Source organism: Pogona vitticeps, chromosome 3, assembly GCF_051106095.1.
Source record: "Pogona vitticeps strain Pit_001003342236 chromosome 3, PviZW2.1, whole genome shotgun sequence".
Lineage (NCBI taxonomy): Eukaryota > Metazoa > Chordata > Lepidosauria > Squamata > Agamidae > Pogona > Pogona vitticeps.
Genome location: NC_135785.1, coordinates 70467805 through 70493945, shown reverse-complemented (window position 1 = coordinate 70493945; position 26141 = coordinate 70467805). Strand labels below are relative to the sequence as shown.

At 39.2% G+C, this 26141-nt stretch overlaps 1 protein-coding gene across 1 annotated transcript in view; it reads right to left on the bottom strand.

The window, feature by feature from the left end:
- The window catches only part of LOC110087231 (disintegrin and metalloproteinase domain-containing protein 9), a 42202-nt gene that overhangs the window by 4657 nt on the left and 11404 nt on the right, over positions 1–26141 (bottom strand). The window contains exons 2-18 of the mRNA XM_020808759.3: positions 21630–21727; positions 20809–20885; positions 20041–20119; positions 18174–18250; positions 17316–17532; positions 16632–16697; positions 16476–16547; positions 14412–14584; positions 13585–13669; positions 11080–11201; positions 9056–9221; positions 8027–8116; positions 6900–7095; positions 6661–6766; positions 4747–4921; positions 3109–3189; positions 1231–1336 (exon numbers count right to left, since the gene is read on the bottom strand). Coding sequence (XP_020664418.3) covers positions 1231–1336; positions 3109–3189; positions 4747–4921; positions 6661–6766; positions 6900–7095; positions 8027–8116; positions 9056–9221; positions 11080–11201; positions 13585–13669; positions 14412–14584; positions 16476–16547; positions 16632–16697; positions 17316–17532; positions 18174–18250; positions 20041–20119; positions 20809–20885; positions 21630–21727 — 1986 coding nt within the window. The remainder of the gene's footprint in view (positions 1–1230; positions 1337–3108; positions 3190–4746; positions 4922–6660; positions 6767–6899; positions 7096–8026; positions 8117–9055; positions 9222–11079; positions 11202–13584; positions 13670–14411; positions 14585–16475; positions 16548–16631; positions 16698–17315; positions 17533–18173; positions 18251–20040; positions 20120–20808; positions 20886–21629; positions 21728–26141) is intronic.

The window sequence follows — 26141 nt, the reverse complement described above, 5'->3', positions numbered from 1 at the left end:
TTAATCCCAAGCAGGGATAGATCAGAATCCTGTGACAGATACATTTAAATTAAATTTGAACGTTTTAAGTTTTTATCAGTTGTAATATGATATGGAACTGAACAGATGAGAGAGACAAGCATTTGCTGGATCTGACCCTTAAGCAGTCAAAAGCATCCTTAATTCTGGAGAAAGTACAGGGTGGTTGCTAAAACATAATCATAAAAGGAGAAAATGCAAAGAAAAAAAGAGACATATAGTATATGTATAAAGTCAAAGACAGAAATAATTATTACTGTTCACACAGTAGTAAATTCAGTATATCTCAATATAAATGGAAAAGACTGTGACTACAAGTTCTGTAAGCCAGCTCATTCTCTTGTTTGTTTGTTTGTTTGTTTGTTTGTTTGTTTGTTTCTAGGCTGCTCTGGCTGGTTTACATATTAAACATATAAAACATAGACAGTTCCAAACAATGAACATAATAGTATAAAATCAAAATAAAGAGAAAACAACCAACAATTTATATAATAATGATATAAAATAATATAGAGCAAGACAGCAAGATTGATAGTATAAATGTTGGGACCAATCACTGTGTTAAGATGTTGTAAGGTCCAGGAAGGCCTGTCAAAAAAGCCACGTTGCTTAAAAATTCTTAGTGAAGGGGCCAGGCGGATTTCTGGTGGGAGGTTCTTCCAAAGCTGAGGAGGAACAGCCGAGAAAGTCCGGTTTCTGGTTCTCTCCTTCCGGACTTCTCTCGGGCTCAATGTTCTCAACCACCTGGCCTGAGAAGATCATATGAGTCTGGCAGACCTTGTCAGGAGGAGGCATTCTGTCAGGTATCGAGGTCCTAAACTGTTTAGGGCTTTATAAGTTAACGCCATCACCTTGAAGCTGCCACAGAAACAGACGGGTAACCAGTGCAAGGTGGCCAGACTGGGACAAATGTGTTGATGTTTCTTGACACCACTCAATAGTCCGGCTGCCTTGCTCTGGACCTGCTGAAGTTTCCTTAACAGCCTCTTATGCTGTTACTATGTACTGACAGGTAACATCAGGGCCTTTTTTCTCTGTTCTCATGGTTATTTGTTGTAACACTGCATTTGGCCTGGAAAGCCCCACAAGAGGTGAACACTGCCCTCTGCAAAGTAGTACACGTGGCTAAGAATATTGAGAAAATATCTGTTATTTTCAGGGATGAATACTTAGAGTGTTAAAGAGAATGAAAGGTGGATATACGATTCTTACCTATATGAGTTGGACCACTGTCTATGCTGCCACCATAACCAGATTTGTCACAGAAAGGAGGTGCCCATCCAGGATTACAATGGCAATTGCCTTTATTGTTACACACCTACAAAAAAAGAGACAAAATGAAGAAATGTGGAATTAAAATGTTGGAAGGGGTGGCTTAAGCCAGGCTTTTAGTTTCCCATTATTTCTAGAGTTAGTATTTTCTAATTGTAGTGGGGAAAAGATAATCTAACAACAATGAATTCCTCTCAGAATAAGTAATATGGAGATTATTTAATATAACTAATAATCATCATCTTAGAAGTTCAGAGCTGGAAAGAGCCCTATGGATCATCAGTCCCTATCAAGGAGGCACAGTGGGAAGTTGACTTCCCAACCTCTGGCTCCATAGCCACATACCTAAAATTTCAAATAAATTTTCACCTCAGCTGTATTAGAAGTTAAGTGGGTGTCTAGGAAACAGTATTTATGGAATTTAGGTTTTAAAATATTTTTTGAAATGTTTTAAAACTGGATTTTAATCTTGAGTATTGTTTAATTGTGTTTTAATATAGTTTTGTATAGTTTTTTTAAACTGTTGTGAGCATCCTTGGGTCCCCTGTGTGGAGAAAGGTGGCAAATAAACAATATAAACAACAAACAAACAAACATCACAGAGACAATTTAATGTATAAATATTACATAGAAGTGTTGTGAGTAAAGCAACAATACTGATGAAAATCTATCTAGATTTTCAAAATATAATGATAAACTGTAACATGATCTTCTTGCTGGTGCAGTTCACTAACAAACAGATGCAGTAAATATATATTTGGAAATAAATTTCATTATATTGGGTGTTAATTTCACTTTATAAAGACTTTAAACAAAGTACAAAGATTTTTTAAAATACCAAATGTTGAGAGAGATTATAACATCCATATTCCTGATTCCCTTCTATAGCACAATTTCTTCATATTTTGCAAACTCCCTACATTTACCATTTCTTTTCACCCAGTCATTAATCCAGTGTTTCAACTGAATAATATTAAACCAGGATAAGTTTTCCACTCCTAATAATCTATTACTTGCTCTTTACTATCCATCTTTTACAACCAATCTTTTACTCTAATAACCTGTTTCCTCTTTAATACTTTTTACTTCCATCATCATCATCATCATCATCATCATCATCATCATCATCATCATCATCATCATCATCTTCACTGTACAAATAATAGATAACTGAAATCAGTAATTAGAATTAGAATTAAACAGTTATTTAGCAAACAAATGAATATTGACTGTAATTTTTAGAAAAAAATAGGGGGACTGAGTTGTACTAAAGCGTGACTATATTACTGCAATTTACTGTTTATATCAGACAAACATTGTCTGATATAAACAGTAAATAAATTGACCAGAGATAGCAGGAATCTGCTTGTCTATGAGAGCTTCTTAGATGATGGAGTTCTGCTCCAGGCATATAATTGGTGGAAGGAAGGAATGCAGTAACACCTCCTTTTCACTGAGCTAGAGGCAAGTTCTGAGGTTAGTCTGAAAACTGGTTCAAAAAATAACTTCACTTAAATCTTTGACACAATCTTTTCCTTCACCATAGGCTGTTAAATGTCCAAAGTTACCCCCTGCATGTGGGCTCTCTTTACAGATCAGCCAGCTCATCTGAGACCTATCTGTGAAGTAGGCCTTGCAAAATTAGAGGTAAGATGCAGAGAGTTACTATTCAGGCTACCCACACTTTTGTAGCAATGGCTGCAATAAAGATAACATGAAAATCCTATCTTAGACAAATTGCTGAATGCCATGATATTTGGGTTACAAATGTCCTTTCTACTTTTATCACTAAAATGTTATCATTATCTTCTCACTTACTGCACGGTCATTGCATTTGTTCTTTACGTCACAGTTGTAGCCCAGAAGGCTTGCATTTACACATTTGAAATCAACACAGGCCTGAAAAAAAACAACATAGATTTTAAAATAAAATTTGAAAGCTAACCATATTTTAAAAAAAGTAAACAGGCAATGGAGGGACAGTGCATAGGTTCAGATGTAGCACTAAACCACAGATCGTTATTCCCATGACTAAATCATACAATTCTGTCCTTCCTTTCATTTTCTTTAGCATTCAAGAAGAGATAAAAAGCTTCCTATTTCAGTTTTAAACTATGCAGAGTTCCCTACTAAATTGATCCCCTCACCTACAAATTCAAGCCATCCATCAAGCTGGTCTTGGAAAACTCTATCATGCAAACTAGTTTGGCTCAAATAGGCCACAATCAAATGATTCTGATTTGTTTATGAAGTAGTTTAAACTAACTAGAATTCAGACAATGGACACTCTGGTTAGTCTAAAAGTGGAAGCAGATGCTTCTGATCTCATTCTAGAGTGAATGCCAGAAGAAATGATGCCAAATCAGCCCTGTGTTTTTACTTTTCATTCAAATGAATGAAACTGAAGATCAGCAGGGGAAATCATAGATTGGCTCTGTAAATCATAGGGCCGGGTAGGGCTGTGTATCCCCTGATTCATCATCATGAGTTTATTATAAGGCAGGGTGGGGTATCTTTGGCCATCCAGATTTGGAACCCTGGAAGCCCCAGCCTCTGGCCAGTGAGAGATGTAATCTAAAACATTTGGAGGACCAAAAGTTCCCCATCCAATTATGTGCCATCCAATTATAATTTATTATTTATTGTTGTTGTTATGATGTGCTGTCAAGTCAAAACTGACTCATAGTGACTCCAGTATGGTTTTCAAGGTAAGTGAGGTATTTAAGGAGTGGTTTTGCCAGTTCCACATCCCCAGTGATTGTCCAAGGCAGAGGCAGAGAAATGAACCAAGGTCTCCTGAGTCCTGGTCCATTACTCCATCCATAACTGATTCTCCCCATATATTACAACTAATACACAATTAATTATCTGTTGTACACTTTTTAAATTGCATTTTGTATATTTTAGCCATATCACATGTTTTATGAACTGGTTGTACATTTTTTAAAAATTGCATTTTGTATATTTTTGCCATAGTTTTATGAGCTGGTCACCCGACCGTAATAAATAAATTGATGCTCCATCCATCCCATCCCACAGGATAACCACATTTCTTTATTAGTTACATTTCTATCTCACCTTTCCTTCATGGCCCAAAGTCACCTGATGAATTCCATGGCTCAAGGCAGACAAGAAAATGGATGTGGCCAGTCCCAGTCTTACAATTGAAGCACTAGACTACATTGGCTATCCATAGGATACGAAAAGGGTTCTCTCTCTCTCTCTCTCTCTCACACACACACACACACACACTCACACACACACACACACACACACACACACACACACACACGCACACACACACACACACACACACACACACACCTGGGAAGGTAGCTATGCATTTAAGGACTATATGACGAACAGCTACAAGTAGTGAACTGCAAAAAGAATCAGAACCCTATTTGTTGCTCTGCTACCATGTAGGTTACAATAGGACACAGGAGGCCTGCTTACCTTCCCTTCTGCACAGGCAGTGCCTTTTTGAACCAGAGCTGGATCAGGAACATCTGACCCGAGGTCAAAATCTGTAGTCACACAGGAAACACCATCATGATTCTGGATGTATACCTGGGAGGGAAGATTCTGCTGATTCACCGAGGTACAGTGAATCTTGCCACACAGACTGTTGCTGTACAAAGGACAAAGAGAGTCAAGGAGACATGAAAAGAACGTAAAAACACTAGAGAGAAAATATGCAGTTAGACCCAGGAGGTTTAGCTTCATGCATGCTATTAGATTGTACATCATGTTTGGGCAATTTCCAAGAACTGCCTGAACTGTTTCCTATCCCTCCATCCATTTCATGAAAAATCATTCCTTTTCTTTAAGCAAGGAATGTACTTGTTTTATTTTTATAAAATATTTTTAACCTGCCTTTCTCCTTAAGCAGGGCCCAAGATGGCCTACATGATTAAAACCCAACATTTAAAACACTGGGTCCCCTTATCGGGAGAAAGGTAGCATATAAATAAAACAACTGAACAAATAAAAGCCAAAAATAGTAAGCATACAAATATTTTATAAATAATCAAATAAATGCTATACTAAAAATGATAAAGAAAATTAACACCAAAAAACCCACAAAAAGTAAGGTATGACAATCCATTTAAAAGCCTCACTCAAGCAGCCTGAAGAGAAAGGTCTTCATCTGGTTGCGGAAGGACAACAAAGAGGGGGCCAGCCTGGTCTCCTGTAGGAGGGAGTTCCAGAATTTGGGGGCAGCTGCAGAAAAGGCCCTTGCCCATATTCCCACTAAACATGCCCTTGAAGGCAGTAAGACATAGAGAACTGCATCTCCTGATGATCTTAAAACCCAGACAGGCTCATAAAGAGAGACAGGGTCCATGAGATAGCTTGGACCCAAGCTGTTTATGCCTTTATAGGTACTATTTGTAAACAAAGCCTATGGGAGAGAAAACACCTTGCTTTAAATAAAAAGCTCTGCGGTTTATTTGCCACCATAGTCTATGGTAAATGGTACCACAAAAATGGAAACGAATATGACTCATCCTTGTTCTACATATTGAAGAAAACCAAAGGTAAGCTAGCTAACCTTTTCTGATGCTGAAACATTCCATTTAAGAGGGGATATTAAGAAGAGGGTAGGAGAAATCATTCACCAACCATTCATTCCCTCCTCCTTGTCCAAATGACTACTCAGCCAGTGGCTAATGCTAGGCTCAGTCTTGTTTGTTAAAGTTATGATTTACCAAAACTGCTTTCTCAACAGTTAAATTAATATCTGTTTTTAAAAATCACCAACCTCCACCCCTAAAATAAATCTAGGTCCCATCACAAGCAAGGAAGATTTCTGTAGTGCTTGCACTAGAATTTTACAGCTTAATCCAATGTGCACAGATGTCAACAACACTGAATACCAATGGCCAATCAACAGCAGCTGAATAAACCAAATTCAGGCATATTTCATAAATATACCTACTGATGCACACCAATACACTTCCCTTCCTTCTCCAATGAAAGAAATGCTTCTTCAGTGACATCTTTGCTTATATCTAGAAAAGGTTTCCTATCATGCCTCAGATAGGGACAATCAAAGACAATTTTTCTGGTTTTTAATCAATACGAAGTCAGAGTTTGCTGGTTGGGACACAAAGTGGATTCTGACTTATCACAAACCAGGATCTTGGTGGCATTTATCAGGATGAAAGAAGCAAAGGAGGGAATAGCACAATGCCATTGTTGCCAGGAACAATTTTGCAAACTCTGTTTCAGTAAATCATTCTCTATCATCCAAATGTGGTCACCGAGCTTAGTGGGACTTAAAATGTAAGTAAATATGCAGAGTTCTGAAGCCTTTATGTAACTACAGAATAAAAATAAAGAAATAAAAACTTTTTGATTACTTACGCTTGGGCACATTTAACAAAACGTCCCCCAGACATGCCACAATTGCCAAATCTATCTCCTTTGTTATTTGCAGCATCAAAACAAATATTTGGTCCTTTTTTCGCTCCTGTTAAAGATAATAACAGCATATCTGAAAACAAATCATCTGCATTTCCAATGCATGTGAAATTTCTCCAGAGATATTTCTGCTAAATTAACATCAATTGTATTACATCAGCCATAAACCACTTAACTCATACCTTTTCCAAAAAGGGTTTCACACTGCGAATCGTAATTCTGACAAACTCCTCCATAACAGTACTCTTTCATGTTGTTACATGGGTAGCCATCCATAACGTATACATCTTCTGGGCAGTCAGGATACGTCCCATTGCAATATTCAGGGAGATCACAACCACTCCTCTTTGGCCTGCACTCCATTCCTGCTACTTTAAACTAGAAAACAGAAAGTTATTTATTTTACTTACTTGAGAACCATAAAAAAGGATATGCCATTAAAGTGTCATGGGGAAAAGAGGAATGAAATAACTTATAATAATAATTGTCTTAGAACTGCACAACTAGAAGTGACCCTATGGATCATCAAGTCCAGTCCCTGTCATAGAGGCACAGTAGGGAACTGAACTCCCAACCAGATACCTAAACTACTGAGCTATCCAGGAGTTCCTACTACTGTCACTAGCAGTGCAGATGAACTGCTGGAGCTGTTGCTGTTTCACTGATATAACAATACAAGTAGCATAGTTAAACTGTCTTGCTTCTGCACACAACCTGGAAAAGTTACAGTGGTGCCTCACTAGACAGTTACACCGCATGACAGTTTTTTCGCTAGACATTGACTTTTTGCGATCGCTATAGCAATTCGCAAAACAGTGATTCCTATGGGGGAATTTCGCTGGACAACGTTTGGTCCCTGCTTCGCAAAGAAATTTTCACTAGACAACGGTTTTCACAGCTCCCTCCGCGCTCGCAAAACAGGTGTTTTTGGGACCAAAGCTTCGCAAGACAGCTATTTAAACAGCTGATCAGTGGTTCACAAAGCAGCTTTCCTATGGCCGATCTTTGCTAGACAATGACGATTCTTCCCCACTGGAATGCATTAAACAGGTTTCAATGCGTTCCAATAGGGAAATGCTTTTCGCTAGACAATGTTTTCGCCAAACAGTGATTTCAGTGGAACGGATAATCATCGTCTAGCGAGGCACCACTGTACTTTTCTGCACTGCAACTCTAAGAATTCCCCAGCCAATATGTCTCTGCCTCTCCTATGATGAATTGGGGAACCTTGCATTTATTTCCCAGGCCAATAGTTTTCAATCTTAGCAAAAGAATGCTGCACAAACACATGAATGGTAATCTCACCTACCTGACACTTTTCACAGCAAAGACCCTCGGCACACTCTGATCCAGCTTTTAGTTTGCAGGTGGCAGCATCACAACAAGGGTTGGAACACTCCTGTTAAGAAAATACCATTTGTGGGCTTTTTGGTGCCAATTTGTCAACAGCACCTTTTGAAATTCAACTTAAGATCAATCTTCCAAGTGAGTGGGATGCCATATTTTAAGACCAATCTCTCCAGTGATTTATTTTTCAGTTTATTTAAAGCATACTTTGTAACTAAGTGTGAGAAAAAAGTAAACACATTTTACAAATGACAAGGAAAGGTCACAGTATAATCTGTTATTTTCTCTCTTGATGCAATTTCTGAAGATTTCATCTGTGCTACACCCAGATTTTTATTTGTTTGCATTATCTGTCATCTAACTATGCCTAATAAGGCAGATATGAGAGAGAAAGGGAAAATAGTGCCCATGGCCCACAGCAGTGTCCAAACTGATGAGTGATAAATGTGGCCAAAACAGTGTGAAAGTCCCCTCCCTCTATTCAGTATGAAGCGGCAATGAACTGAAAATTTCACAACAGCTCAAACTAGGTTTTAGGTGGAATTCGCATTCCCGATGATCAGCATATTTGTTCCTCCTATGACAAGATTTCCTCAGATATGCACACTTCAGTAATCAGACTTGCAAATTAAGTCTGTGCTAACCTTCTGATGGAAGACAGGAGGGCCTGGCATGCTCTGGTCCATGGGTCACAAAGAGTCGGACACAACTAAACGACAACAAACCATCTGATGATCAATAACAAAACAAAGCACTCAAAATGCTAAATACAGAAGTGAAGAAAAGCAGGTTCTGTGACAGACAGGTATCTTTCAGCACCTGGGGGAGTGCTATTCAAACTATTTGCCAAGTGTACTACTCAGTTTAAACCTTGATTGGTGCTGTGGTTGACCAATGAAGGAGTGAGAAGAGAGGAAGAAATGAATGTACTCAATACTACGTAAATCTAAACCATTTCTTTCAAATAACAAAAACAGCTATGACAACCTACCTTTGGAGTGCCACAGTCACATTCTTCATTCTTATCCACAATATTATTGCCACAGACAGGTTCTGTGTAGATATTACTTGGAGCATTTCTAAGACAAGTTCCTCCACCTCGCAATATGAGATTCTCAAAATCGTTGGAGCTGCAGCTGCTAAAGTTCTTTGACCCACTAAAAACACAATAAGACTTAGTTTGGTTTGCTTATTATTCATTCATTCATTCATTCATTCATTCATTCATTCATTCATTCATTCATTCATTCATTTTTTTTTATTTAACTTATATGCCGCCCACTCTTACTAACCATCTCTGGGCGGCTTACAACAATTAAGATTCAATTAAAATGCAATATAAGATAAAATGATTAAAATACAATTATTTACCCAGACTAAGAACTTGTCTGTAGTGAGCATTTGTTCAAATTTCCTTGCACTTGTGATACTAGTACTGCATCTTGATGTCCACATAACACAGGGCTGAAACTAGTGTCAATGGAGTCAAAGCAGAACAAAATACCTTGCTTTCCAGGGTTGCACCACCACTGTGTGCGCTGGTGGATTTTTGTTCTGCTTTGCTCCAAATTCCTCTAGAACAGGATCTGCTCATGTGGAGTCTAGTACTGTGTTGTTCTGTCCTGACTTGTGAACTTTGCTACATCTCCTTATTGCTTTTTTTTTCTGTTTGTTGATCTTCATCTATTTGTGCTCCATGGACAGGGCACACAAGAAGGGAAGGGAGGAAACAGTACATTTAGGTGGGGAGAAGGAAGAGAAAACAGGCAAATGAGGAGAGCCGTTTGTGCCATTCTGCATCCCAGAATGTCTAGTAACAAATATCTTTCCCATGTGTTGACTCAAATACAGCGGTGCCTTGACTTAAGAACTTAATCCGTATTGGAACGGTGGATGTAAGTCAAAATGTTCTTAAGTCAAAGCAGCATTTCCCATAGGAATGCATTGAAAACCAATTAATCCGTTCTGGCTGTTTTTTGTCCTTATGTCAAGGCATAGTTCTTAAGTCAAAGCATTAGTTCCCAGAGGAACTAATGCAAAACTGATTAATCCATTCTCTAGGAGGAGAATTTTTTTTTATTTTTTCTTCCTTTGATCTAAGATGAACTTAGGTCAAAAAACGAAAGGGCAGAAAAGGTTTTGTTTTTTTGTTTGTAAGTCAAAGTACAGTTCATAACTCAAAGCAATATTCTGCATCCGGAGCTCTTCGTAACTCAAAACATTCGAAGGTCAGGGCATTTGTTAAGTCAAGGCACCACTGCATCAATTTGATGTATTTCAATCTGCAACGAAAAACACTAGAATGACCAAATACAACACCATTGTGCAGACGAAACATGTCCCTCCTTTTTAATATACAAAACACCATGAAAACCAAGAATTTGCCAAAACAAATAATGTATATAGCCTTTTTGCAAAAAATGGGAACAAAAAAAGAACAAAAGAAAAAAGATGGGAGGAAAGTGAGGAAGGGTAGAGATGTTAAAGAAGGGCAAAGAATCTAGCACTATACTCTAGGCCAGTGGCCCCCAAACATTTTCGGCTTGTGGCTTCCTTGATTTACTGACCACTGGCAGCAGCTCCTCTTGCTTGGAGGGGCCCCCAGGGGTTTCTCTGCCATCAGGGCTGCAACTTGACACACATCTGCCCAGCCATCCCAAATCTGCCATCATGGCAGTGGCAAAAATAGTGCAACATCACTTTAAAGCACACAGGCACAGGGCACAAATCAAATCAAGCCCAGAATGCATTTCAGCTTAAAAACCAGGTACAGACTCAATACTTTGGAGTGGCAAATGTTTTATTAAAGCCCATCATTATTGGGCAGTCTGCATCAGCACCAGTTTCAGAAGTGGATCCCATTACTCAGGTGTACTACACTAGCATTGGACTGGAATGCCTGGTCCTGAGCACTCTGAGAGGCTGAGAGCCAACAGAAGATTGTCACATAATTCCCCAAGCTAGGCATCAACAATACATAGAGTTTGTGAAAAGAAAATAATTGAGAGCTCTTACTTATCTGTACTGTGCATAATGTAGGAACCTGGACAGCTAGAGTCATCATGATTCATACCCAGGTTATGTCCCAACTCATGTGCAACAATGCTAGCTTGATTTATCACACTGTGGTGCGAAAACTGGCAGAGAGATTCATAGTGTTAATATGATGTGAAATAATTAAACCTTTTGAGTAAATACTGCTTCCCTTCCCAAATGTAGTTGCCTTTCCCACTGCCAAACTTTAGATTGCCAAGTACCTAAGGAATTGTCTGCTATCTCCAATAGCAGGAATTTGGCTAATGAAATCTCAAAATTCAGCCGTGACCAGGTCTGCCTTTTTCCATTTTCAGCAGTGCACACCTGTGGCGGTACCTGTACAAGAAATCCCTAATGACAATGGTCCATGCATTGATAATCTTAACGGTTTGGGACCTTGGGACCTGACGGAGAGTCTCTCCCTAAGATTGTCCACCTGTGCAACCCAATCCAGCCAGGTTTCATGTGTGTGTGTGGCAACCCCTAGAGAGGCCCAGAAAACTGCTACCAGAAACCAAGCCTTCTTGGTGGTAGCTGCAACACTATGGAAATTCTTCCTGTGGATATATGCCAAGTCTTCTGGCCTTCAAAAATGGGTGAAAGCTTTCTTGTTTGAAGGGGCCTTCAGAAACATCTTACCCCTGTGACATCCTTGTGATTCTAAGAAGTATTTATTGTTTTGAATGGCTGTCCAGGTTTCTTTCTCTTTTTTTTAGATATTTGGGACTTAATGTTCTTTTAAACCTCACTATCTATGTCTTGTGAGTGGGGATGGGTAGCTGGGGTTTGTTTTTAAATGTTGTTAGCCATCCAGGGTAGTACCTCAGCACTAGATGAGCTGGATATAAATGGAATGAATGAATGAATGAATGAATGAATGAATGAATGAATGAATGAATGAATGAATGAATGAATGAATGAATGAATGGTCAGGAAAATGGAACCCTGACACTTACCCAGTATCATGGCAGACCACAATTTATGTTGTGAAGTGAACTGTGTTCTCCATCACAGGCCTCCAGACTGCAGCTTATAGTCTGTTACTCAAGAGTGCAATTATACTGGAAAGCCAAATTAGGACAGTCTGTATTCTTTTGAAATCACAGTCAGTGTTCACACAAGTGTTGTGAATTGGGGAGTTCCTCTGGTCCTGGCTCTGCCAATTCTTTTATGAGATGTATATGCAGGAAATAATGAGGGCCCAGTAATAAGGTGACAGGGTGATTGAATGCTAATCCCATATATGTAAGATGTTTTTAAAAAACAAAAAGATTAAGAGGTTGATTGGGAGAGAGGAAATAATGTGGAGGCACCACCAAAACACCACTTACAGACCACCACCCCATCTATCACAACTAGTCACATGGGGAAAAGCCTGTTTGAATCATTCTCGCTAGAAAAAGGAGAAGTGAAAAGCCACTTTGACAGCAAAAGGGGCTGGACCGATTCAAATCAGCCTTTGCATCATGTCATCAGTAAAAAATACTTCACATTCACCCATTTCACAAGCAGAGCAAATCCTGTGGCATTTGACCATATTGCAGCCTAAATAAGAGTGAAGGTAGCAAAATTCTTTTCCCTTCCCTTCTCTTTTACTTTTGTGGAAGAAGAGACACCAAGTGATCTCTTTTCCCCCTGTACTGGAAGCAGGGAAGCAAATTTATTTTTGCCCAAGCCAGTAGCCAGGGGCTCCCATGTGAGTCAAGGACAATGATCGGCTCTTTGGAAGTCTAAGCCTCTCAGCAGCTGCCTGAACTATGCTCACTTCTGATTGTGCTTGCACCTCTTCTAGCTATATTCTTTTAAAAATTGGAACCGTACATGGTAATCCAATGGAATTTGTCTTTCTGATGTTGAATTTCAGCTAGGACTCTGCCTCTTCAGAGTACAGTACTCAGATATTTATAACAAATTGATCAGACTGCTTACTATGACAATATTAAACTACTGAACCTGGTGGATTTTACTTTGCTGATTCCTGCAAGCTGTGAATTTTTCATCAAGATATGTGCCTCTGAAAGACACTGAGTGAAGCTCTTGTCACCAAAAATTAAACCAAAGACGCACAGGGTAGATATAAATGCTTCTTTTCTATGACATTTTAGGATAATTCTCTATTTATATCTATAGAACTGGAACAGGTAGGCAAAAAAAGAATTACAGGTATGGTTGTTGTAGGTTTTTTTGGGCTGTCTGGCCCTGTTCTTGAGGTTTTTCTTCCTAACATTTTGCCAATCTCCATGGCCGCCATCTTCAGAGTCAGAACTCTGTCTGTGCTCTGCTGCAGTTTGTTTGGATAGTTGAGTATTTATAGCTGTGGAATCAGCTTTTGTCCTTTTCAGGATATGGGTGATTATAGGTATGCCTATAACCACCAGGAAGAATTTCCAAGATCCTGTTGACTTGGATAAATATAAAATATATGTAGGCATTTCTAATGACGAAACCACTAAGTTCACAAGAAAAAGTATATAGTAGACTTACAGCACTGAATGATCCTCCATGATCTGGACTACAGACTGTCCCAACAAAAGCCATTCCAACAGTGCCACCAAATGGCCCTCTGCCTCTGCAGCACAGGAAAAGAAGAGGTAAATATTTGTTTCCCATTTAGTGCAATACTCAGTAGCTTTTGTAATCCATCCTAACCCTAACGGATTATTCCCTGAACCAAAAACTCTGTTTAAAAACTTCTGTGACTATCAGACTCCGCAAAAAAACCCTGTAAACAAAAATTCCTGCTCCCCACTAATTCATGCCATATCTTGAAAACAGAATTTAAAATTCTGAAAAAAAGCCCCTACACATGACTGTACAAAGTGCCATTTAGTTGACACAGCTCTAAGTTGCCCCATCCTCTCAGCTGAGGAGTTGGCATTTATTTTATTGTGTTGGCCCATAGCTGAGCAGGCCCGGTCTGCAGCAACAATATCCATTGCACTAAATGCAATTGGAAGAAAAGGAGCCACAACTATATTGGTAACAGCAGCCATTTCCCTGGCCCAGAAACTGGGAACGGATCCACATTATATGGACACCAGAATGCCACCCACTGCAAATCACTATTCAGTCCCTGTCACCAGCCAGGAGAGACAAGCAAGGAGTGACAGTCTCTTGGAGACTGTACACAGGTGCATATGATTCCGTGGCTCCCTGCCAGCTAGAGACGTGGCTGCCAGCTCACTTAAAGGGATTCCTCTACTATCTAGAGCACACAAGCATTTCCCTGGATTTTCTTTTCTTTTTAAGCTTAAGATTCTGTGTCCCTGCCTGTAAGTGTAGACTGGTTAATGTGGGGTTACAATCCTTACATGATGAGGTGGCTAACATCGTTTCTTGATCTCTTCATGAGATTTTTCTGCCTCCAAGTTACGAATCTTCCCAGCACATCTCCAGCTGAGCCACTATCCACATCAATGCGGTTGCTGTCTGTCCATATTTCCAGCCCAACCAGGACAATCTGTATGTTTAAAGGATGGAACATCTACAAAAACACAATTATAGTTACTTACTAATTTATTTTATTTATTTATTTATGTCATTTGTATGCTGCCTTTCTCCTTATAGGGGACCCAAGTTGTCTCACAAGAATTAAAACTATGCAACAAACACAAATTTTAAAAATGCTATTAAAATTATATTTTTTTAAAAACACAATTAAACATTTAACAATAGTAAACCCACAAATTAAAAATATTCAAAAAACTTTTTTTTTTTTTAAAAAAAAAGTTACCTATAAAGATATGAGTAAGGTAAAGGTAAAGGTTCCCCTTGACATTTAGTCCAGTCATGTCCAACTCTAGGGGGCGGTGCTCATCCCCGTCTCCAAGATAGAGCCAGCGTTTGTCCGAAGACAGTTTCCATGGTCATGTGGCCAGCACAACTAGACACAGGACGCTGTTACCTTCCCACCAAGGTGGTACCTATTTATCTACCTGCATTTAAATGCTTTTGAACTGCTAGGTTGGCGGGAGCTGGGACAAGCGATGGGTGCTCACTCCATTGCGTGGATTCAATCTTATTACTGCTGGTCTTCTGGCCTTGAAGCACAGAGGCTTCTACTGTTTAACCCGCAACACCATCATGTCCCCGGCACTGCCACCACGTCCCCATCTACTCGTAAAGATATGAGTAGATTTGCCCAAACTCTTGGTTTCGGTTCTGCCCCTAAACAAGGGGACATCACCATATAGGAACAGGGCTGGCTTGTTTATGACATTTGCTTCAGCCAGCAGTCATGAAACAGTTATAACTACTATGAACTTGATGTGGATGGGAAATTACAAGAATTTGTTGCTGTGCCTCAGGCCATTTAACATTTCCAAAGCTTATCCCGTGTATTCATCGGGACTTCTAGTAAGTATACTTAGCATTTACAGAATAAGTCTCCCCTCCTCATGGACTCCCTGCTGCAAGCAACATTAATATTTCTTTGTTTGTTTGTCTGTAATGAGCAATAATATGCATTTATCAATAAGAGCCAGGGCCAGAAATTAGTAAAACAAATACCACTTTGCTCTTTGAATTATTAGTGCCCAGGAGAGCACCAATATATTGTGCTGACAGCAGGATTCAGTGTTCCATAAGCCAATTCAAAAAAATAGGGTTGCACCAAATTTGAAAGGAATTGAGTCATTCATAGCTGTAATACACACTTTGAAAGCAGCAGTTTTAAAGTGATAAAAACTATGAGTTTGTGGGCTTTCTCTTATAAACTACCTGCATTCTAAACAGACTAAACTTTTTTACACTGCCATTCAGAAGGCCATTCAGTGACTGAAAGAAAACATTTAACTCCTTCCTGTGAAAATGTATGAAATATTTAAAATATTTTAAAATATATATTTTTAAAAACAGAATAATATTCAGAAGCCCACTCATTTAAGATGTGAAATTACTGGTGTTTTCTTTTTGTTTGTTTTATGGCTGGGGATTATCTTAAAGCAAGTGCTACCTGATTTACTAGTGAGTACGTTTACCTGGTTTACTCACAAGTAAGGAGATAACAGCCAAAGACAGCTGCAGTGTGAGGGAAGAACATTGGGGCGAACGTTAGGCAGACAGAAGGGACCCCTTCACTGCATTTTCTCTCAGACTTTATTCCAGAGCAGGGATGACTATATGCCATGGTAGACAGGCTCTGTATGAGTTACTGACTTCCAAAATGTCCTATCATGAACAGCTCTGCTCAGATCTTGCCAACCAATAGCATCTCACATTAGGTTATTCTCTACAGTACCTGCTGCCTCCCTTCTAGCAATATTGTCTTTTCCATTAAGTTCTGCTCAGATCTTGCAAACTAACAGTAGTACCTCCTTTATTTTTGAACAAAATAGTATCATAAAGCACTAGCTAATGTTTTTGTAATGACTTACCCTATCCACATAATTAGCCAGTTCAATGGTTTCCTTTTGTACAGCTTCCTCATCAGATTGTTTCATCACATACTGAAACAGTTCAAAATATAGGATGTTCTAATATTTGCAATTCAAACACTGTAGCAAAACATACTATAGTGAAAGAACAATTACCCTGTTTTTATCAACAACCATGTATAGTTCAACATATCTTTTCTCTGGAAGGACAGCTCGCCTTTTCTGTAAAATGGAAAATAGACCACATTACTTGCAGTTATTTACAAACATTACAGAAATTTATTTGAGTTCAGGCAAAGTATGGAAAATTACTTTTTTGGATTACATTCTATAACGATATTGAGAATCTTTCAGGCTGCTGAGGGAGCAGTCCAGAAGAGTAATTTTTCACCCAGCCATTTTTGCATTTTATCATCCATTATCCCTTATTCTTGGCATTATTTAAAACACATAAATGAAATAAGATAAACAAAGAAATAAAGATGAAATAAATACGGGCTCCCCTTGTCCATGGAATTAGTATCCACTGATTCACTTATCCATGGTCTGAAAATATTAAAAATATTAAAAGAAAAATCCCCATATAGATAAAACTATCAAGTTACCAGAACTGGCCAGTAAAGGGAGCCAGAGACCATACTACATAAAGCATTCTTTATTATAATAGTGTTCATTATACAGTACTCCACTTTTTTCAGCATCCACGGGGGACTTGAAACTGAACCCATGAGGATACAGGACTCCTACTGATTTTTTTTAAAATATTCATTGCAGAGTGCAAGAACAGATAGATTCATCATGGTATATAATTTTTGAGAAACAAGGTAGAAATGTATTTACCCTTAGAAGTGTACCCTTACTGAAGTGACTATAGTTTATAGTTGAGTATCTGGAAAAAATGTCCATGCTCTGCTCATGGAACAAGTCACCATCTGGCACACCACATACAAAGGTCTGTTGGTTAGAATTTTCTAATACATAGAAAAAGTGTTCAAATTGATTTGATCCATTGATTGGTTCGATGCCATAACGTCTCCCGTTAATATGGACAATTCCCCTAAGAACAGAAATTCAGATGTTATATGGTCAAAGCCCAACTACATGAATAAAGGTTGTTGTGGGTTTTTCGGGCTCTTATACATGAATATACATAACACCAGCATGTACTGCTAAACAGTTCACAGCAATAGCATTTGTAAACCTGTATGTCAAATCTGTTGGTTCCTCAACAGGTGAATAAACAATTAAAATTATAAATATATGAGTCAAAATCCAGTTTTGAGTCACAACTAGAAGAGATTCATTAAATGAATACGAATTATGTAAATCTAATTGATTCAATGGGTCTGCTGCCCACTGATTCAAATGTCTACATTATGGATGGGCAACACGTGGCTATCCAGCTGTTGTTGGCCCCCCAACACTGGCTATGCTGATTAAGGCTGACAAATCTATACAAACATACATTTTGAAGGACCCAAACCCGAAAAGTATATGCCATGATTTTATACTTACAAAGGATAAACAGAATAGCAAGAGGATGTAATGTACTGCCTTATGGTCAAGCCAGGCTCCTGCACTTGCAGTCAATATTCAAATGTAATAGTACTACACATATTAGCCGAATCTCTAGCCACACTGGTAAACAGAACACTACTCATCTCAAAGTAAGAGATAGAATGAAAAGAAGGTACATACCTAAGGCCATCACAAGTACTGAGAGCAAGCTGAGAGTCTGTAATGCCTTCAACTACTCCATGATAATAACAGTGGGTCTGAAACCAAATAATAATTATTGCTTTCTTATAGAAATGACAAATTTGCCCTCTAATTTTACAGAAACAGCAGTACCATGCTAACTCAAACAACCATTGTATTCTTAAATACAGTTGTTACGTGGTTCAGTGGATTTTTATGCAATATACATTTCTATATCACTGCACACAGCATGGAAATCATAAGGCGTGATCTAACCCTATAGAAGCAAAGCAGTAAGGAAACTAAAATGGGATACACTGAAATCTGCCTTTGCCTTTTTGTCCCCAACTCACACACAGAAACATGTCCACAAAGTGTGCATCACAAAAGGGTGTACACACCACATCCCGACAACTATTGCTTGAAAAGGAAGTCCAATATATATGTTGTTCCCATATATATAACCACCCTTGTCATTCCCAGAGTCTCTAGTTACTCTGAATATTGATCATACCCAACATTTAAATTACTCAATTAAAGATGATAATGCAACTAGAGTTTACCATAGCAATTGTTCACTTTGTTTTATCTTATACAGTACAGTGAATACATAAAATTCCATGTTATCATTCAGTCCAGTTAAAACATGAGAGTTTTGTAACCCTTTTTTAATATAAAACATACAATCCCGTGAAGCACTCACATCTTGTTTCAAACCCTGATAACTTGGCCACCCTAACAAGGTTACGTAAGATCTGACCACAGTTTTCCTAAAAAGTGCGGTATGTAGATGTTGACAACAGACCCTTATATATATTTTCCCTCCTCCAAGATGAAGGAGGTATCCTGCCTTGCAGGAGAAACAATATGATGGGTGTCAGCAAGATACCTCTGTCGAACAGTTCTGACAGAGAACACCTCCCATCTGAATAGGTAAAAGTGTGAGTTAAACAGGATGGCCAAACTCTCCTCCGGTGAGTTGTTTGCAGCACTATCTTTCACATTCATACAAACCACAAATGTTTCATTTTAAAAATGGCATAAAGTTTGGTTTTTTGGACCAAGGCTGCAAGCAACACAACCAGTAATAAGAGATTATGAGACAGTCTAAAGCAGTGGTTCCCAAGCTTGGGTAACCCGGGCATTCTTGGACTGCAACGCCCAGAAGCCTTCACCACCAGCTGTGCTGCCTGGGATTTTCTGAGAACTGCAGTCTAAAAACCACTGGGTTACCCAAAGTTGGGAATCACTGACCTAAATCATCTAGAAGGCCAAACAGTCTCTGGGCGCCCCCCCCCCATGTATAAAGACTTATCTGTAATCTTCTACTTGCTTTTGGAGTAGAATTCTCCCAGCCTTGCAATACCCTTTCCTTTCGGGGCTACTAATCTTGCAGAGCTTCTTGGTACTTGGACAATGCGTGCCATATCATGCCAACATAAATGATTTATTTTGAACAAAGGAATTTGTCCTTCAAAATATGGAAGTAACTGTTTATTTATAAATTACCTGTAATTAATTTTCATTTAATTACGAAGGCATAGTTATAAGCATTATAATGGCCAAAACCCTGGCAGTGTTTACATAAGGGTTGCATAGCTTGCTGTGATTAAATGTGGCTAATTAACAAGGTGCAGGGGCACATATCAGTTGCACATCTGGTAGCACATCCAGCCAACTTCCAAGGAATATGATGATGTCTGGACCAATGACAGACACAGTCCAACAAATCTGGAGGGCAGTGAATTAGAGAATACTCCTCTAAGGTAGGAGTGGAGTAAGGACTATGTGCAATTTAGAGCTCACCAGTTCATTGAGGATATAGGAAAAAAAATACATCTCCATGGGTCATATATGGACACCATACCTTAGTTTCAAAAGGAGTGGTCTTTAATGTACCATCTTTGCTGTAGGTATGTATAATGAAATGTTCACCAATAAGGTTTCTGAAAGTAAAACAATATATGTACTATAAATGTCATACAATTCACATATAATTAATATACTAATATATTTCACTGTATGCAACTAAATATGTTGTTCCAGAAACAGTATTATTCAGTAAGCCACAAATGAATTCACATCTATTCAGTATTTTAGGCAGATATGCCATTTGAACTGAAGCAGCAGCTAATGGAATAACCATTCAGAAGCAGAAAAATTAAAGCCAGACTGGCATGCATCTTTTCACACTACACCTTGGTGTAGCACTCTTACTACTTAGAATGCAGTTCTAGGATATAATGTCCCTCAATAATCCTGAGATTGTATCCTAATTAACAGAAGGGAGTCAGAGATGGCAAAAGGATTGGATGGTGGTGGTTGTTTTTGGAATACAACTGGCCACTCTAGCCAAGATGTTTTGGAATTTGTAGTCCCCAAAAAAGTAACCTGTCCCATCTCTGGAAAAAACACCACTAACATAATCCAAGAACACTGCCAAGTAAAATTTTGACACAGTGTTGCAGAATTGTTACTGTATATTCAGACAACCTGCCTCCATTTCATGGAATATCGTACTTTCTTCCCCTTTGCATTCTGTCAGTCAAAGTGCTTGTTCAAATGAGGTTTTGTAGAAAACATAATATGAACTAAAGAGACAACTAGAAATGTCTTAGAACCCTATTTTACATACGTATTTTTCTTTAATTTCAGAATATGTGTTCTATTTCCAGTCTTAATCAGGTAGGACAGTTGATTATCTAAATGTTTCTGAAAAACAAATCACATACATTTTTAAAATATTTTTTTAATTTGTTGAAAAATCCACACAATCTCTTATCATAAACAGACTACGTACTACATATTCCATTGGCTCCCTCTTCTCAACAGAAAACAAATCCAGAGAGTAGTAACCAAATACTACTCCACTCTCCACCAAAATTCTTGCCAAACATACAATAGACCCTCTCCATAAATAGTGTGGGTGAAGAAAGTTGCATGTTTGACTGCTAGACCTTGTAGCTGCTGCACAACAGTTTGTCCTGACAGTGCTAGAGCAGAACCCTCTGCAAAGAATGGCGAGTCCATTCAGCTTAGCAGCCTGTCACCTAAAATTCTATTGTGGAAGATGTACTGTAGGTGGCTCAGTAAACCCATTCAAACTGTAAGCAGCTAGCCTTCATTAATTTATATTTTATTCAGTAAGGCTACAGATCATGAGCAGAGTATGGCATTCAGCAAAATGGACAGATGACTTGTTAAAATTAGCTACTGTTGTGTCACACACAGCATCACACACTGATTGTGATTGGGAACTCTGTGTGAAATGTTACCGATAGTGACAGGCTGGTTTGGCCTCTCTTTCACCCAATCCTAGATTCTGCCAGTACAGCAGGGATGAGATTGGATCTTTCGTCAAAAGTCTGACCACTTCATTTACAGACATTGCTGAATATAAAGAAATCGTTTGGACCGCATTAAAGTGGAAAAAGAAAATCTGAGAGAGTAACAAACCTCATAAGAATGTGTCCATCGCTCCTCCCTCTCTGCCAATCTTTGAGGGATTACAATCTCATATGTGTAATGCTCAGAGCTCTGATGAACATGCAGGCCTAAAAAAACAAATGGTGGTTTTTTCCTATTTTTTTTCTAGAAGATTTTCCAGTTGGTTCATATATAAATTCATTTGATATGGTGCAACAACAACAACAACCCAACTTAGAATTTTCATTCTAAATGCTTAGAATGAATAGTGTTAAAAGAAACCACAAAACCTAATGTGCTTAACAGCTCAACGGGGATTTTCATCAAACTAGACTTTTGATGAATCAGGCCTGTCAGCAAAGTTATTCATTCGTTTATTCCTTTCAGTGTATAGCTTGCTTATAACCTTATGGCCCCAGGGCAAAGTACTTACATAACAATAAAGCAACAATGACATCACAGTTACAGCATAAACTGTCTATAGCTACATCAGCAGAGTACTGATTAAAACCTAGCATACCTCTGGTATGAAGGACTACATGCCTACAGTCTGAACACCAGCAGAAGGTTGGCCACTGTATGACAATCCAGTCACAGGAACTATGAACAAAATGATGGGGTGAAATAATTTTCATCTGCCTTGGTGGATATCCATACTGATAAAAATCCTGGATATTTGATGTATTCAAGACAATTTCAAAAATAGGAAATTGGGAATTAGTGAGAGTTGCAGGCCAAAAATACGTTATTTTTTCCCCAAGCTCTGCCGATCAGTTACCGGGCACAATTCAAAGTGCTGTTTTTAACCTATCAAGCCCTAAATGGCCTGGCTCCAAGCTGTCTCAAAGACCATAAATCCCATTATGAGCCAGCTTGAGTGTTAAGATAATCAGGAGAGGCCTTTCTCTTGGTCCTGCCACCATCACAGGTGTGTCTGATGGGGACACAGGAGAGAGCCTCCTCTGTTGCTGAACCCAGACTTTGGAACTCCTTCCCACAAGAGTCCAGGCTGGCTCCATCTTTGCTGTCCTTCCAAAAGCAGGTGAAGACCTTTCTCTTCAGGGAAGCCTTCCTTCAGTAACCAGCTACCAGTGTGTGATTTCTAGATAGACTGTTATGCGTTACTGTTTTGACTGGATATTTAGTACTACTCGTGTTTTCCATTTTTGTGTTTTCCATTTCTTAGACTGACATTTTAAAATGTTTATATACTTACTGTATTGATCTTTGCCTTAATATTGCCTGTTAATGCTGTAAGATGCCTCCTTATTCGTATTTTTAAAAAACATTGTCTTCTAATTATGTCAACTACTGTTGTATACTCATTGTTTTCAACTTTATATACTGTTTTCCATTGTTGTAAGCCATCTTGGGTCCTTTCCAAGGAGAAAGTGTGAGACAAGAAGCGAGAGGGTAGAAGCTCTTGCTGGAGTGTCGTCCTCCCTCAAAAAAAGAACAAGAGGCACAGACAGACCTGCCTACACCACCCATCAAGACTATACAGCGGGGAGTTGATACCCAGGAATTAGAGCGGGAACTGTCAAAGATGACAGTAGCTACTCAGATGGGGAGTGAGTTGGTGGGAAGAGAAGAAAGAGGGAGGTCCGTCCTGGAGGCGGGAATGGGAGATATAAAAGGAGAGGTGGACATAATACCAGGGGGGTGGGAAATGATATGGGTAGAACACCCATGAACAGGAAAACGGGAGAAGGTGTGGGTCCCTAGGGAAGAAGCTGATTACAGATGAAGGAGGGGGCTGCCACCGCGTCCTTCCTACTGAGGTGAGTCAGAAGCCAGAGAGTGCTGCAGGCAGCTCAAGGAAGAGAAGGAGGCAGTAGAAAGGGAGGAAAAGGAATGTAGGTTATGGCATCTGGAGGAAGCCCAGAGGAGGGGATACCTGATAGACCGTGGACCCCTCTTCGAGGAGAGGAAGACCCTTATGAGTTGGAGAGACGAGATGAAGAGACCACCCCATTACTAAACCCTGAGGCAGGAGCTGCTGAGATGGAAAGCACTAACCCGTTTGCGAAGGGACCTTTGAATGACTCAAACTGTAACCCCTTTAATAAAGACATTTGGATGCCCTTGTGGGACCCGTTGGTGACGAGAGACAATACAGAAGTTGAGTTTGGCATTGTAGTGTTAAACCCTATTATGTTAAGTAGTCATTAGTATTCATGTTGCAGTCTAATGTTGCTAGGAGGCGGAGCCAAGATATATGTAATAAAGAGGCAGAGTCAGAGAGCAAACAGTCAGAGTCAGTGAGTCAGAGAGATAGAGTGTGGCATTTGGGAGATCTGAGGTGTGCTTAGAGTGAAAAGTGAAAAAGACCTGTAATGACAAATAGAAGGTTGAGATTGATGATAATAGAAGTTACCTATGATTAATATTCAGACATCTGTAATCAATAAAAATGTTTTATTTAAAAGACAGTGTAGTTTGGACCTGCATCTTCATCCTTCCATAATGTTGATTTAGTGACCAACTGGTGGCAGCGGGGTAAAAAGGAGTGTTAGTTTGCCTTCGTGTGCTCTGTGTCAGGATGGTCAGGTAAGGGGCAGGAGGGGCGAATGCCACAATTGGTGTGCAGAGGTGGGATACGAAGAAAATTCAGTCAAGCCTGAGTTTAAAAAGACAGGGGTCTGTGGCAAAGAAGTTTGGTTCCTCACTAGAGCTTTTGGGAAAAGCTTAGTGGTGGGGGATTCTGAACCCAGATCTGGGGTGTGTGTGTCTAAGATAGGGAATGACTCAGAGAGATAATTCCTGTGTATTTTTGCCTCAAGATTTGAAGGCCCAGTGGGGTAGTTTAAGAGACAAGGCTCTAAGAGTTTAGAGAGCGCTTGTGAAAAAAAGCAGAAGCCAAGGATCAGAGCAGATCTGAGGGAAGAGAAGAAAAAGCCTTTGCTTAAAATAGAAATCATTTCAGTGACTGGAAGTAAAAGAAGAAAGACAAGTCCATTATAAAATCTGTAGAAACACACTCTAGAAAAACTAACTCAGATAAATATGCCTCCCAAAGGAACTAAAAGACCAGTAACAGTGGAAACTGAGTTTCAAGAGGCATAAAGTTTAGTACCTCAGAAATGGAGGGAAATGGAGACCCTTTAACTTCAGGAGAACAGTTAGAGACTGAGGAAATTCCTCAGAAAGACCAGGTGTCCTAAGCTCCCTAGATTTTCAAAAAAGGAAATTACAACAGGAATTTCAATTGAAATAATTGGAAATCAGAGAGAGAACCGGGGAATTAGAAATTAGAGAAAAAGCTCAGGAATTACAGCTCAAGGCTGAGCAAGAGGCCAGACAAATAGCATTTGAGCAAGAGGCCAGACAAATGGCATTTGAGCAAGAGGCCAGACAAATGGAATTAAGACAAAAAGAGATGGATTTTCAAATACAAATGAAACAATGGTTGTTGTGGGTTTTTCAGGTTCTTTGGCCGTGTCCCGAAGGTTGTTCTTCCTAATGTTTCGCCAGTCTCTGTGGCCGTCATCTTCAGAGGACAGCACTCTGAAGATGCCGGCCACAGAGACTGGTGAAATGTTAGGAAGAACAACCTTCAGAACACGGCCAAAGAGCCCAAAAAAACCCCACAACAACCATTAGATCCCGGCCGTGAAAGCCTTCGTGAATACAAATGAGACAATTAGAAATAACCTCTCAAAATAACAACCATGATAACAGCTCCAATGAAGGAATTCTGGCTAAAATTGATCTTAAGAAATTTACCCAATATATGAAAGGGGACTGTCCTGAATCTTTTCTTATCGCTTTTGAGCGCACGTGCTCGGACTTTAATATCTGAGATAGTGAAAGGATGATTGTTTTGAGGTCACAAATCAGTGGTGAATTGCTGGAGATTTATTCTCAGATTCCCCTAGAACAGGCTAGAGATTTTGAAGCCTATAGAAAAATAGTATTTTCCAGATATTGCATAAATGCAGAACATCTCAGGCGAAAATTTCATGCCCTTACTAAAAGATTTGAAGAATCGTATGCTCAAGTGGTGTCTAAGTTACACCAATATATGAACAAATGGATGACACGTGAAAAAGTTACTTCTCTAGAAGAGATGAAAATTGTGATAGGCTTAGAACAATTTTACTCTATTTTACCTGGGGAATTCCGCTATCTAGTTAGGGACATCATCATCATCATCATCATCATCATCATCATCATCATCATCATCATCATCATCATCATCATCATCATATCATCCCACCTATCTGGTCGGATCAGGACCACTCTAGGTGGCTAACAACATAAAAATAACACAATACATATATATAAAACGATTTTTACATAACAGAAACATTAAACAAGATGGGAAAAACAATAGGAAAGGGAAAGAAAAAGGGCATCAGGAGTTATCTGATGGGAAGGCCTGCTGAAACATCCATGTTTTTAATTGATTTTTAAAGATACCCAGCGAGGGAGCCATGCAAATGTCAGGGGGAAGGTTATTCCAGAGGCGAGGAGCCACTGCCGAGAAGGCCCGATTTCTTGTCTTTTCCTTCCGGACCTCCCTCGGCATTAGGCTTCTCA